This window comes from Echinops telfairi, unplaced genomic scaffold (assembly GCF_000313985.2).
Source record: "Echinops telfairi isolate 266 unplaced genomic scaffold, ASM31398v2 ScPeMD7_7468;HRSCAF=8506_0, whole genome shotgun sequence".
Classification (NCBI taxonomy): domain Eukaryota; kingdom Metazoa; phylum Chordata; class Mammalia; order Afrosoricida; family Tenrecidae; genus Echinops; species Echinops telfairi.
Genome location: NW_022111369.1, coordinates 53,332,604 through 53,348,880, shown reverse-complemented (window position 1 = coordinate 53,348,880; position 16,277 = coordinate 53,332,604). Strand labels below are relative to the sequence as shown.

The 16,277-nt window shown below is 34.9% G+C and overlaps 1 protein-coding gene across 1 annotated transcript in view; it reads left to right on the top strand.

Annotated features, from left to right (window-relative positions):
* PDS5A (PDS5 cohesin associated factor A) overlaps window positions 1-16,277 on the top strand; it is a 144,723-nt gene that overhangs the window by 78,235 nt on the left and 50,211 nt on the right. The window contains exons 11-16 of the mRNA XM_045284096.1: window positions 676-827; window positions 1,996-2,109; window positions 3,755-3,836; window positions 5,431-5,479; window positions 5,713-5,852; window positions 12,637-12,752. Of these exons, the coding sequence (XP_045140031.1) occupies window positions 676-827; window positions 1,996-2,109; window positions 3,755-3,836; window positions 5,431-5,479; window positions 5,713-5,852; window positions 12,637-12,752 (653 nt within the window). The remainder of the gene's footprint in view (window positions 1-675; window positions 828-1,995; window positions 2,110-3,754; window positions 3,837-5,430; window positions 5,480-5,712; window positions 5,853-12,636; window positions 12,753-16,277) is intronic.

Genomic DNA, 16,277 nt, shown 5'->3' with positions numbered 1-16,277 from the left:
ATGAGGGCAATGAATGTACAAATGCGCTTTACACAATTGATGTGTGTTTGGATTGTGATAAGAGTTGTATGAGCCCCTAATAAAATGATTAAAAAGAAAGAAAGCATTTGTAGTAAGAAAAAAAAACACATCCGAACTCACTGCCATCTAGGCAATAGCAACCCTATAGTAACGTATAGGACAGGCTAGAACTGCCTCTCTGGGTCTCTGAGACTAACTCCTTATGGGAGAAGAAAGCCTTGTCTTTCTCCCACTGCTTGACTTGGAGGGAAATTTAAAAAATGATAACTCTTTTAGCATTGTTTGCAGTAGATCATCTAAAATTATTGTTAAGCAATTAGCCTGTCTCTTATGAGAAAAACTCAAGACTTTGTCTGTTTATAGGAGTAGTAAGGTTGATTATACAACTTAGTGACCAGTCAAGCTATAGCAATTATTATAGATTGGTATATTTACTTCCTACTTGCTAAAACATACCAGCCTCAGTTTTGCAATGGTGAATATGCCTTTCTAGGGAAAGTTAGTAGCACTTATTTTTTCTTTGTAGATTCTGTTGCAGTTTCATTGAAGTCATCTAGTGAGCATCTCCTTTCTGTTGTCTATTGATTAATGTGCCAGATCATTTTCTTTGAAGTTATACTGTCTAGCTCATCTAATAAACTTTGTACTTTCTAGTGGCGAGTGAGGAAAGAGGCTATGATGGGTCTTGCTCAGCTTTATAAGAAGTACTGTCTTCATGGTGAAGCAGGAAAGGAAGCTGCAGAGAAGGTCAGCTGGATAAAGGACAAACTTCTGCATATTTATTATCAGAATAGCATCGATGACAAGTGAGTCTGAGCCTAATGTCAAGCCTAATGGTTGAATGGAAAACTGTATTTTTTAACTGCAATTTATTTCTACTTAATATTTTCATGCAATTTATCTTTAAGTTTAGAAATCACTTTCTGCATATTTGTAGATATAGTTTAAATAAGATTTAATCAGATTATAAGGTAGCAGAATACTGTGGTAATATATACATGGGATTTGAAGTCAAACCGGCCTGAGACCAGAAGTTAATTCTGTCCGTGTTAGCTGTGTGCTCTTGCGTACTCCTTTCTGTGACCCTCTATAATATCTTAAAGGTAGAATATTAATTGCTTCTCAATCAGCATTCTTTATATAAATTATTAAAACAATGGGTCTATAGCTACCTAGCTCAATGCATGGCAATACAGCACTATTTAATAACTCATAGTTACTGTTTTGCTTTTTGCAACACTATTAATACCAATAGCAAAATTACTATGTTGTTTTTATCTTCTGGGTGTTACTTGTAATTGTATATTGAACTTTACTAATTTTAACCATTGTTTTTTCTATTAGACTGACACCTTTAGTATCTGTCAATAGGGATTTCATAGGTCAATGATATTGAATGATGGGCAGAAACGTAGCCAGAGTAATATGCCAATATTGGTGAGGCGTTGATGCCAGGGAGAAAAGGAGACCAGCTGTCTACAGGAAGAGCTAAATTATCAGGGACTGATACAAATTTGTTTTTACTAAATGACAGCTTCGTTTAAAAAAAGCTGAATTTCAATCAGGGAAATGGATTTTTCTTGAGAAATCACTGTGCTTGGGACCATAGCTTTATATGCAGTACTAAATAATTTAATACAGCTCTCTGAAGTGTTGAAGAATAGATGAACAGTGATGAACAGAATAGATGAAGAATAGTGCCCCATATTCAAGAATGACATAGCCCTTCTGGAAGAAATGTTTCCTGTGGGCAAATCAAATGTGAATATTACAGTAATCATAGCACAGATAGTTAAGTTTTAAAATATCTATTTTCTCCAGGAACAGAGCTGATAGTATGTTGGTCTTTTCCATTATATTTGTCCATATAGTTAATACCATTGGAATGCTTACATTTTATGAGGTGGTAAAATGGTTTTAAATGGTTATAGCTTTGTAAAAATTAGATTCTTTTGTTTGTTTTCCCTATTAAAGGCTTTTGGTAGAGAAAATCTTTGCTCAGTATCTTGTCCCTCACAATTTGGAAACAGAAGAAAGAATGAAATGCTTATATTATTTATATGCTAGTTTGGATCCAAATGCTGTAAAGTAAGTTACTTTTAAATTGACTATTTCAAGTATCACCTAAGGATGTCACAAAATTACTTCACCTAATCTAAGAAATTGTGTTTGATGGGTTGTTGTTTTTTCTAAGGGAGTTGATTGTGTCAGATAAATACTTGTGAGATAAGAAATTATTTAAATTCTGGTCAGTTGAAAATGGAAATTGTTCTATATGAATGGGATCATATATAGGTTGGAAGGATGATTCCAGGGACTCTTTGATTTCCTCGTGCAAAAATAGGTTTTGTTTGCCTGCTGCTATTTTGTCTTTTAGTATGATAGCTTTATCCTTCTGGCTTAAGGTATTGATTTTTAAAGTGGAGAACTTATCCATATCAGTTCTAAGTAGGATAACCATATAATTGACTGTCCAAACTAGGGTTTATTTATTTATTTATTTCAGAGTGATGGAAGCTACTGTTAATGATTTCTGCCAGAACAGCTGACTTAAAGTGGAACTATCCCAGACAAAGCAGGATGTGTTTCACATCACCTTAATAAGGCTTTTAGGAAGCCTTGATTCTTTTGGGGTATTAAGACCATTAGCCTCTGTGTGTGTGTGTGTGTGTGTGTGTGTACATATATCTATATATGTGTTAGTATAACTTAATTTTGATGTAATTTCACCTTTTAAAAAATGATACAATCATTTTCATATGCCTATATCCTGTCATTAAATACTTCAGTAGGGATAAACTATTCTCTTACATAACAATTACTAGAGTCCATTAGCAAATCAAGAAATTTAGTGTTTCTGCAATAGTACTATTTAATTCAAGTTTATATTCAAATTTACTCATGTTCAACGAATGTCCTTTAATGAGTATGATTTTTTTCAGGCTAAGATTGATTATACATTATGTTTAGTAGTCATGTGTCTTTTGCTCTCCTTTAATCTGGAATCTTTCCTGGGTCATTTGTCCTTTTTATTACTTTGACATTTTTTGCAAGGGTATTACATAGAACAGTTGTGGCTTCCTGCCCCCATCCCTCCTCGTAGTCATCAAAATCTTGCCTATTGGTATATAAAACCATGTTTCTTCTTCTTTGTTTTTCCTTGTAACAATGGTGATACTAAATATTTATCTTTGTAAGATTGACTGAGATTGCTAAGCATAATGTTCTCTAGTTTTTCCATGTCTTACAGTTTTTTATTTGAATCTATATTACTTTGAAGAAATTCTTTTTTATCTATACCGTAGTTCATAGCTTTTCATAAAAAACACTCTGTGTTCTGTTTCTTGTCTGTGGTAGACTCCCGCTTCCTTATGCTCCCACCTCTTATGCTGTGCTCTTCAGTGTCCTGTCCTACCTGTACCATGTGCTTTGATCATGTTGTCTCTCCTTATACCAGAACTCGTTACTTCTGCTTAGCATGAGCTTCTTTCAGGGTTGAAAGATTCTGTTTATCCTTCTAAACTTCTCAAACAGCTTCTTTCATAAATAGCTGTGTATTTACCATTTTATACTAATCTATCTCAAATGTTAATAAATAAACTTTCTGGTGCTAAAAAGATTGTAGAAGAATGGTGTATAGAAGGCATTCTTATAATAAAAAAGACAGTAAAGCTCAATATTAGTTTCCTTTTTATAGAAAGCAAGTTTTTTATGCTTGTATCTTTATTTACAGAGCTCTTAATGAAATGTGGAAGTGTCAGAACATGCTTAGGAGTCATGTACGAGAACTGTTGGATTTGCACAAGCAGCCCACAGTAGGTTCATGATTTGTCTAAACTCCGTGTTTATTTTAGTCAGTGTTCAATGTTTATGTGGACTGTATACTCTGGCAAATCAAGAGTACTTTAGAGGGGCAGACAACAGAAAAGTGGGTGAATGGAGACATTGGTTGGTGGAAGGCATAAAAAAAAAAATTAGAAATTGTCAAGGGTTCATGAGGAAGGGAGGGTGGGGGAAGGGCGGAAATGAGCTGATACCAAGTGCTCAAGTAGATAGAAAATATTTTGAAAATGATGATGGCAGCTATGTACAAATGTGCTTGACACAATGGATGAATTGTGATAAGAGCTGGAAGAGTCCCCAATAAAATGATTTTAAGAAAGGGAAAAAAAAAAGAGTACTTTAGATGGTTTACTTCTCTAAATGTTAAATATAATTTCTATACTCCAGAATAACATTCCATTTTAAGTTAATATAACCAACTCTTATTTCTTTTTTTGAAGTCAACTGATTTTCCTCTTAGCTAGGGCATTTTTTTTCCCTTGCCACTTATTTTTTTAAATCATTTTATGTGATAAGTCTTACAGGACTTATCACACTCCATACATACATTATGTGAAGCACCTCTGTACATGTCCAACTCTTATTTCTAGTGCATATAAAGAAAAGTTTTCTGGCTGTTTTACATTTTTAGACACTGGAATTTTTATAAAATTTATTAATTTTCAAATAATTCAAATTAATCTTTAAAATGGCATTAGAAGTCCTTTTTTTCACTTTATGACTCTTCATCTTTCAGTAGTCATTGTCACACTGGGTTTCAGTTCTGCAAATATATCAGTATTAATAAACAAGATCTGTCCACTGTATTTGAGTAATTCTCTGTAAACTTATAAGTGTTTTGGCTATAACATAGCTCCCTAACTAGAGCACCATAGACATACTCCTAAAGGGGCTGGGAGGGGGGCGGCGCGGAAACAGGAATTGGCCAGATGGTCACTTGTGAGCCAACTCCTCTGACCAACAACTCTACTCTGTAGTGGTATGAAAGCAATCATAGACAGTATGCAGAATCTAGTAGCCAGTGACAAAGGATCTGTCGTTTATCAACTCCTTGTCCAAATTACTTAAATTTCATACAAATACAAATAAGTAATAAAGTTATCCTTTATTGTAGTGAGAGAAAGGAAAGTAACATATGGAGAGGGAGATTATCCTGAGGATATTTACATAATGGACCCAAAAAAGCTAATGGAACTGTATTACAAAAGAAAACTTCCACTCTTCACATTTTAAATTAATTTTCTGTGTTTTGTAGTTTCACAGTGAATTTGAATTCTATTCAGTTATTTAATTGAATTCCCTTCTGGCAATCTTCAGTTCAATCTTCTGACAAGATAACCTCCCTGTGGATGTTATGTACTTCTTATACATCTTTAACACCTTTCTCTAACTTGCCCTTTCGTTCCATTTGTTTTCATAGGTGCTGCTACTCCAAAACTCTTTGTTACGTTCTGTTTAGATAGTGATGAATTGCTGTTTATGAAACATACAGTCTTGAGAATTGTTCTTATAGAAATTGATTAGCCTGTATAACCACTGTTTTCTTTTGTTTGTTTTAAATTTCAGTCAGAGGCTAACTGTTCTGCTATGTTTGGAAAACTGATGACCATAGCAAGTGAGTCTGTTTATTCATTAAGTAGAATTATATTAACCACCACGAGCATGCAAGTAATTTACCAATGGGACTATCAGTATAACACTGAGAACATAATCCTACGTAATTTTATTTCTAAAAACTGTTCCTCTGATTTTCTTTTAAGAGCCCAGTATTATTTTTAAGTTGACTTGTTTTCACTTGTTATAGATTAATATTCCTTTAGTAATGTTAATTCTTTTTTAATTTCATAGAGAATCTGCCAGATCCTGGAAAAGCACAAGACTTTGTGAAAAAATTTAACCAAGTTCTTGGTGATGATGAAAAGCTGCGATCTCAATTGGAGTTATTAATCAGCCCTACCTGTTCATGCAAGCAGGCAGATATTTGTGTGGTTAGTAACCTGTACTTTTACATATGTCCTCCTAGCTTTATATATTGGTTTTTTTTCTTTAAAGCCTGTTATTCATACAATGTTATGTTCTATGTGATTTCAGTAATATCTTAAATTCTGCACTTCCTTCAAAAAAATCAAACTCTACTTCCATGAAGTCAATTCTGACCCATAGTGACCCTATAGGGCGGGATAAAATTGTCCTGTGGGTTTCCAAGAGTATAACTCTATACAGAATTAGAAAGCCTCATCTTTCTCTTGCAGAACAACTAGTGGTTTTAAACTGTTGACCTTGAAGTTAGTAGGCCAGCAAGTAACCCGCAGTTCCCAGGTCTCCTCTGTAGTACCTAGGGATATATTATCTATGTTAGTTAATTATTTTTTCTCCATGGGAAAAAAATAAAAAATGTGAAACTAAGCCAGCATAGTTGGTCCTTTGAATTTCAGGAATAGCGTGCATTGTATTTAGCATTCATTGATAATGAATGAAAAGAATTTTCTGCAGACTTAAAAAAGTTGGTGGAAATGGTAATGCAAAGATAATTGACATTTTCCATGAACTTTTTGAAGTCCTCTCCTTTATTATTAAATCAACAATAGCCACATGGCCATATATATGGTTTCATTTCTAGGTTATATAATTATTTTTTTGAGCTTTGACTTCGTATTATTCTTCTCTCTCCCTCCCTCCCTCCCGATATTCTTGTATTCCATAGTTTATAGAAAATTATGAGGAAGGAAATATTCATCCATTCATTTATACAATATTTAATAGGATGAAGTCCTTGGTTTGAATTTTATCCATATTGTTTGCTACCATTGTGACCTTTAGTAAATTTCTCAATATTTCTGAGCCTCATTTTCCTTATTGACATTTTCTTATTTAAATATTACCAACTTAATAGGATTTTTAAGAGAATCAGGTAAAATGAAATACTTTTAATTTAAATTGCCTAATACAGAACTTCACGCTGCGCTATAGTATTTAAACAATGATAGTTCTTATGACATTACATATAAAGAAATAGAATTGTTATAATAAGGTTTGTCTGATTTTGTCCCAGAAATTATTAGAGTTGGGTACTTATTAAAAAATACATAATAAGGACTGTGATAGATGTAAATATATGTATAAGTGGTCTAATTAGCATTACAAAGGTATCTTTATTTCAGTATATAGCATACAATGACTCTGAGTCTTTAAAAGACCAGTAATTAAAAGGATATGGGGAAGTTTTTTGAAGATGGAGCAGTGAACTTTTCTATCAACATCCAGGAATGTGGATCAGCTTAGTACCCAGCAAACAAACAAAAACAAAACCTCACACCATGGGGTCCACGCCAGCTCACAGCAACCCAGTTCACAGGGCAGAACTACTGCTCCTGTGAGTCTTCAAGGCTGTGACTGCTCAGGGCAGCGGTTCCCAACCTGTGGGCCGCAACCCCTTTGGGGGTCAAACGACCCTTTCCCAGGGGTTACCTGATTCATAACAGTAGCAAAATTGCAATTAAAAGTAGCAACAAAAATAATGTTATGGTTGGGGGCTCACCACAGCATGAGGAACTGTATTAAAGGGTTGCGGCATTAGGAAGGTTGAGAACCACTGGTTTAGGGGAATAGAAAAAGCCCCATCTTTCTCCCACAGAACAGCTAGCAGTTTCAAACTATGGACACTGGGATCACAGCCCGATTCATATCCATTACACCACCAGGGTTCCTGCCTAGTACTCAGGCTGCCTAAATAGCAAACCAGACTTGGGTAATTTAATGAGCACACTTGAAAGTCTCGTTTGGAGGATGGCTCTGGGCCAGATTTGTCCTTCATGCGATGGTTTTAGGATATTTAAAATTTTAAAACTTCATTTACACTTTGGTAGTTTGCATTTCAGTACCAATACCTAATAAAGTTAATTAGTTGATAGGTTGATGTAGCTGGAAGACACCTGGAGATCATTTGGTTAAACCTACTTATTTTATAGATAAGGACAGGACATGGGGTTTTACAGATGTGAGGGTTCTCATTCTGTGTTCTTGGTGGTTATAGTGGGTGAGCTGCAGGCAAAGCCTTAACCCCTTAAGCTTTCGACACAGGACATCATTCTTTACAAGAGCCAGTTCTGAACACTGCTCAAGAAATAGGAGCTTGAAGAACATGCACATGATATTTACTTATGGCGTGAAAGAAATAGAAATTGAGGTTGTGTTTAAAAAAATGGCACTGAAGTGAACTCTACTGTTTATTAGACCAGAAAGATCAAAGCTTTCTAAATCCAAAAAGTATATATGCAAACAGATGTCTTGTTACCAAAATATCTGGGGATGAGCGGTACAGCCATGCAGTGCAGCCACACAGCGAGCACGATTTTGGGAATTCTGAAGTCCCTTTAGAGACAGGGATTTTGTTGCTGCTGGAAAGAACATGGTAATGATACTTTGCCCCTATCTCTGTCATTCTATGTGACTTGAGCACATTATTTAACTTATCTTAATATTCTCTTGCGAGAAGTTGTACTAATAATATCTTTTGAACATGCAGGAAAACAGCTACTGTTAGAAAAAGTTCATGCCACTTTCCAGAAAACTGTCTCCATAAGGATTGCTGAACATCCTTTGTGTAGCTAATGTGTTTCCTTCTGAAGTAGAAGAAATGGAGAAGAAATATGCAAACAACTAAATTTCATATGTATCTTCTGTGCAGCCTTCATCTCATCTCTGAGATACTCTTCTCTGCCCCTAAATAGCAATCACCTCCAAGGAGGCAAATGTTAGTCTTAAGACAGTTAGTGGGAATGAAGAGATCAAATATTTTCCTTCTCTGCCCTACTTTGACTTCTGAAATTTTTTTAGCAAAAAAAATTGTGTGAGCAAGAAATAGCAATAGAGACAAACTATGGGTGAGAGAAGTATTACTGAAATATGATGTTGTAAGATTTGCTTTCTCTTTAGACTTAAGGTTTTGGTCCTGTATTTGCATTCATCTCTCCTTGCCTTTTTATGCTCCTGTGTCTTCCTATGTGGCTGCTGTACCAGACACACCAGCAGTACCATAAAAGAAAGGTCTAGAGACTTATTTCTATAAAGATTACAGCCAAGCTCAGTCCTACTCTGTAACTCAGAATCACCATGAGTCAGAATTGACAATGCCAATGCATTTGGGGGTTTTGTTGTTAGTTTTAAATTTTGCCTTACTAAAACAGTGATTCCCAAAATTTAAGAACTTCAGAAACTTGTTTATTCCACATTTAATGAGGCAGTCTAAGATTTGAGTTTCAGCTACACCATGCTGTCATCACTGGTCCTCATTTTCCTCCTCAAAGGATTTTTAATACAAGACCTGCATGGCTCTGTAAAGTTTAAGTAAATAGTTTTTACAGCATTAGCAATATGAGGGGGGCTTTGAATAGCTCATGGGAAACTTTTTGACAAGCATTCAGGATTCTTAGGATAGTTATGAGCTAACATGATGAATCACCAACTTTTAACAAAGTCTCAAAATGATTTTGAGCTAATTGTTTTCAGACCACACTTAAAATTCATCAGGTTGGCAGGTGCATTGTACCTTCAAAAATCCCAATACTATTTTGTTTCTTTGATCAAGAATATAGTTTTAAAATACAGTTCATACAGAAAGTTGTTTGTGCATGGTTTCTCAAAAGCTTGCAGATTAAATGGGAGGCAGGCATATGCTTCCATAGAGAATAGTCTGTGCTACAGTAGAATTGTGTGCTTCAGCCACAAAAGAGTAGCACCCACTCCCCATGGGGATGGGTGTGGTTGAGGGACTGCCCAGTCTAGAATAAGGCTTAACCGTGAATAGGAATTAGACCAGTGTCAAGAATGACTGGCATACTTCTAGTTTGGGTGGTTCGATATCAGAGGAGGTGCTTTAGGATGGGAAATAATGCCTCTCGGCAATTGTGTTTAGAAGTCTGAAACAACCTGATTCCAACTGTGAAAAATAACTTAATATTGAATCTCATTAGCAATCATTTTATATTATTAATCATTTGATTGGGGGGGGTAGCAGTCATTTTAATTACCAGGTTAAAAAAAAATGAGGGGAAATAGTATGAAAAAATGAGAAATGAAAATATATGAAGAAGAAAGGGCGGGTGTGTATGCATATAGCATTGTAAAGCTTCCTTAATTTTATAATCAATTGATTTTTATAAACTTACTCAATGACATATTAGAAATAACTAACCTGCAGTAATAATCAGCATAGATTTGATCAGAAATTTCTTCACTGTTGTCAGGAATAAAGAAACTTTATTCTTTATTCTTTATTTATTCTTTTAACTCTTTCTGCCAGCTATCTTTGTCTATATTCTCTAAGGCAGGGGTCCTAAAACTACGGCCCGTGGGCCACATGTGGCCCGCCGAGGACATTTATCTGGCCTGCCGGGTGTTTTTGCCCCATTTCTCTTTTTACTTCAAAATAAGATATGTGCAGTGTGCATAGGAATTTGTTCATAGTTTTTTTTTTTTAAACTGTAGTCTGACCCTCCAACGGGTCTGAGGGACAGTGAATTGGCCCCCTGTTTAAAAAGTTTGAGGACTCCGGTTCTAAGAGCTACATCATCCTCATTCTAGTTACGTTTACTCACTTAGTTTTTCCACTGTAACTTGTTAGTTTTAAATATGTATGTATTTGAAGTGCATACAGGTATTTTTTATTATTAAATGTATAAAGATCATTTATGTGTTCCTGCTTACCTGCTACAACCTAATTTCATTTAGGAATTTCCGCTGTGTATCCCCAATATCGCTTAAGATTAGCACACACTTAATACATTCAAATAATTATTATGAGAGATTACTTAAGTTTTACCTGCATAAAATCATGGAGTGTTATGTGAATACTAAGATGATTACAAGGGAACATAGGAAGCTCTGGCTTTGTCTAGTATTATGCTTATGTGTAAGGGTACTTCATAAAATGCTGTTACTATTTATCCTCTTACCATTTTTTATTCTCATTTATGCACATGCATAGTGCCATGCCTACTTTTCCCTTGTATTAATAATTTAATCCGGCGTATTTCAAGGTATTCTCAGATTACCTTATAATCAGGTAGGCATTTTCCAATAAACATATTGGTTGTTAGATAATCACTGACTTTAATCTTAGTGTCTTGGTTTTCTCATGCTGCTGTAACAGACAAACAAATGAGTGGCTTTAAAAAATGAGTGTATTTTTTCACAGTGTCAAATGTTAGAAGTCAGAATTCAGGATTACTGTTGACTCTGGGGAATTGAGCTTCTGTTCCCTGGTGTCTTCCACTGGCATGGATGTTCCCCTCATTTGTACTTACTTGGTCTCTGCCTGTCAACAGGGTCTCATTAACCTAGTAATTCTGTCCTCTAATGGGATTACATCCACAGGTATAGGGATTACCATTCTAACCCTTAGGTTAAAACAATTAAGGTGTATACTAAAGAAAAATGTTTATTTCAATAGCTAGTATTGTCGACATTCATCATTTACATACATATCTTGGCTAGAAGTATACAAAAAGTAAGCACTGAATGAAACTTATTTTCTCAAATGCTGAACATCACTCACTTAATTGCAATTTGCTAAAATAAACTAGACCTTTTATAATGAATAAAATTCTCTTCAGAGCCAGTCCTTTGTTTCTTTTCTCTCATGTCTTCTTGATATATGTGAGACTTAGGGGAAAAAATTGCGGGAAAATGGAATTAAAAGATATGGAGGTTTTCCCCAGACTTCCCCCCACCCCCCAACTTTTTGAAGCCTCTTTATTTATCCCTAAAATAGTAATTTTTGTGGGAAAAAACCCTGATAAATATCACTACTGCTTTGTAGTTTGGAAAAAAATTTTAATTGCTATAAAAATATACATTTCCCAATTTAACATCTTTCCAGATGTACAATTCATCACATGGTAACCATCATCAATAATCGTGTTTAGAAACACTGGTGCATTATTTTTTCAGCTAAAATTTCTATATCCCCAAAAGAAGTATTTGTTTAAAAGCCTTGTTATTAGAGGAAGTTTCTTTCCCTAGTACCTAGCACATTGTCTTTTTGTAGGAGTTCTTTGATATAATACCAGTGTGTTTGAACTTAAATTGAGAAAATTATTTTTACTTTCAACTCTGTCAAACAGCTTCTAGTTTTTATCTAAATTATGAATAATTAAAATGCAAGGGAATATAGGATGTTCACCTATCCCTCCACTATTTCTTTCAGAACTGCAAAAAAACAAAAACAAAACTTTACAAATACATAAACATTTATAACTCATCATCTTTCCTCCTTTTTAAGAAGAAATTAATAGCTCAAATAAAATATAATCTGTCCATTATAAAAATATAAGCCAATTGAACATACTTCTAAAATGTAAATTGTTTTCAATTTTTTCAAAAGTACTGTATAAAGCCAGGTTTGTTATACTAAATAGTCTCATAGGAGAAATAATGAAAACATAAATATAACAGAAACCACATTCTCCTTTTCTGCTCTTTACAATCCAGAATTTGTAGTCAATTTTCAATGTTATTATTAGATACCATCCAGTTGGTTTTGATGCATATCAACCCTGTGTATAATAACAAAACAGAACAAAATACTGCCTGATTCTATGCCATGCTCACAATGGTATAAATTATAAAGTATACATTAAAAAAAAAAAGGAAAAATTTTAGTTCTTTTGTTTCAAATCTGTCAAATGCTTTTGGTATCTACAATCATTTTAATATTGGGAGGAAAAAGAAGCATGAATTTGAATCATACTTACGTGAACTTCCTTCCTATAGAGAGAAATTGCTCGGAAACTTGCAAATCCTAAGCAGCCAACAAATCCTTTTCTAGAGATGGTCAAATTTCTTTTGGAAAGAATTGCACCTGTGCACATTGATTCAGAAGCCATAAGGTAAGCTAGGAAATATATCTCACTCAAAAAATGATCTATGATATGAACTTATAATGTGAAATCCTGGGTTTTCAGGGAAATCTAATAAGTTTCCTATTATTTTTTAATTGCAAAAGCATACATCTTTCAAGTTGAGAGATTTGTAAAGCTATCAAGCTACCTCCAATTCTTAATCATTTCAAAGACCACATAATACTTTAGTATCTATTATGCCACTGTTCATGTTGGGAAGTCGAAATCATATACCTCTATATTACTTACTATCTTTGTGACTTGAAGAAGCCCAATAATTTTTCTGGATTTTAACTTATTTACAACTTTAAAATGCTTATAACATTGTTTTTAATAGTAGTAGAACTATAGTTTCCTGAATTTCAGTTATTTGAAATAATTTTGTATTGTAAATGCTTACTGTGCAACCATTTCTCTTGTACTAATTATCATGTGTCATTTTGTCTATATTGGGTTGTTATACACAATTTGTCGACTTCTCTGACCAAACAGCCTAGAATTTAGAGCCCTGGTTCTAGTGTCAGGTCTCTAGTAATTTTACTTTATGTAAATCACTGTGGTGGTTATCTCAAAATGCTGCTATTCTTTTTGACTTAGGTTTTTTCATCTCTAATATCTGTCCCTTGAAAATAATCATTTGCAAATGAAAACTAAAATTCTGAGGGATAACATGCTTTGTACATACCTTGGTGTAATGGAGGAAATCATTCTTCAATTTATTATTTTCCCTGTTAGTAATCTTTCCTCTGTACTATTTTAATCAGACAAATCAAGGATGAAATAGTAGAAATAAGCTCCCTCACCTCTGAGTACTGACTTTGAAAGAGATGTCATGTCATCAGGAAGCCCTTGCTATTTACTTTCCAAGAAACCCTGTAGTATCACTACTTCGGTAGATTAAAGTACACCACTGTTTGAGCTCTACTCTTCTAAGACCCCAAATTTAATTTTCTCAGTAGCATTATGAATTGCTTGGACTTAGAAAAATGGATTTATGTTAGCATTTCTAAAAGACTAATTTACGTAAATGTCCATTAATGTTAATGAAATAAATATATCTTACAATACTCTTTCCTGGAATCCAAATCTATATGAAAAATTTTTATCAACAGTTGCTTTTGTTACTTGCTCTCAAGTTGCCAACAACTGAAGACAACCCATGTATCATTGAGGGCTTTCTCCACTTCTGCTGACCCTTGATTTTACCACACTTGCTGATTTTTTTATTTAACAATTAATTACTCTTTCTAACGATATGTCCAGAATTGCTAACCAAAGTCTCATCATTCTTGTTTCTAAGAAACATTCTGGTTATATTTCTTCTGGGAGTGCATCGCATGTTGAGTATATTTTGCCAACACCACAGGTCAAATGTATCCACTTCTATTCTGTCTTTCTCATTTACTGGGAAAATGGGTAAAGTACATTGGGCAACTCTGGAGGAAGGTTACACACCCAGTCATGCAAGTTGGGTTTGTAGTGGGGAAGGTTTCTGAAGTAGGTGGCACTAAGGTGGATTTACCAACTAAAAGATTGCTACCAACCAAAGGGTAGTCAGGTCACAAGACTGTGTCTTTGGGTGTATTACATAAGCTACTTTAAGCTTCTATTTCCTCATCTTTAGAATAAGGGCAATAATTACTACTAGCATAGAGTTGTTTTGAAGCTTTGAAAAATATGCCTGTATAAACATTTAACAGTGTCTGATACATTGTAAATGCTGAATAAATGTTAGTATCTTTTCTATGAACTGGAGTATCTTAGTGGTGGTCCACATGGTTAATGTGCTTGGCTGCTAACCAAGAATTTCATAGGCTGCTTCAGAAGATAAGTCTGGTGTTATGCTTTATGAGTTGGAATCAACTCAGTGGCAATGGTTAGTCTGTAAAATTCGGAAGAATGTCTTATCACAGAAACCAAACAATGGGTTAGATTCAACCCAGGAATCAATTAAATTAGTATTCCAGTTACCTCACACTGCACTATGACTATTTTCATCTTATCACGTTTCATATGCACTACATACATTGTTACATTATTGTTGTCAGGTATTTACTTGAGTTAATTGATGTTATGATTGTTCAAAGCACTGCTGTGTAGCAGGCAATAATGAAAAAAGATAACTAGGTAATTGATGTCTGTCAGAACTTAAAATCGGGTCATTGTGGTGGGAACCCTTTTATAAGTTGGAAATGCTTACATTAGAGAAATATTCAATGGATTAGGAAAGCCTGAAAGGGGGAGGTGGGTAGGCTAGAGCCATTTAAGAGAAAGGGTGGTAAGAGAAAATCCAAAGAATTTTGGATTGAGAAGAGTATAAGAACCCTTCCAAGTGGTGAAACAGGGAGGGTAAAGGGAGAATGGGTAGGAAAGAGGGAACCGATTACAAGGAACTATATGTGACCTCCTCCCTGGGGGACAGACAACAGAAAAGTGGGTGAAGGGAGAAGTCGGACAGAGCAAGATATGACAAAATACCCATTTATAAACTATCAAGGACACATAAGGGACAGGGGAGCGGGGAGGGAGGGGAAAAATGAGGACCTAATGTCAGGGGTTTAAGTGCAGAGAAAATTTGAGAATGATGTACAAATGCGCTTTACACAATTGATGTGTGTGTGGATTGCGATAACAGTTGTATGAGCCCCTAATAAAACGCTTTAAAATAAATAAATAAATAAATGATTTTTTGAGGAGTCCAAAAGTATTGCTATGAAGTCATCAAAACATTAATCACAAAAAATATCAAAATGGGTCAACAAACAGACCTTGAACTATTTACAGGGTTTTCTTTTTTGTGTCAATGGTTTTGTTGTTGTTGTTTTCTCTTTTGCCACTTTGTTTTGCTGTCTTGTTTTTTTGTGCATATTATTATCTCTGCAGCACTATCTAGATAAGATAGGTTGGATAAACAATATGGTGGAGAAAACAATGGGACCGATGGTTCCGGGGGGACATGGGAGAGGGTAGGTGGGGGAAAGGAAGTGGTGTTAACCTACCCAGGGACAAGGAAAAAACAAGTGATCCAAAATCGGTGGCAAGGAGGGTGTAAGAGACTTGGTAGGGCTTGATCAAGGGCAATGTAACCAAGAGGAATTACTGAAACCCAAATGAAGTCCCAGCATGATAGTGGGACAAGAGGAAAGTAAAAGAAAATAGAGGAAAGAGCTAGGAGGCAGAGGGCATTTATAGAGGTCTAAATACAGGTATGTACCTAAATAAATATATTTATATATAATGATGAGGAAATAGATCTATATGCGTATATTTATAGGTTTAGTATTAAGGTTGCAGAAGGATATTGGGCCTCCACTCAAGTACTCCCTCAGTGCAAGAACACTTTGTTCTATTGACATTCCATTATGCCCACCTTCCCAACACGGTCACTGAAGACAAAGCGGGTGCATAAGCAAATGTGGTGAAGAAAGGTGGTGGTGCCCGGCTGAGAGGTCTAGGGTCTTGAAGGCTTGAAGGTAAACAAGCAGCCATCTAGCTGAGAAGCAACAAAGCCCA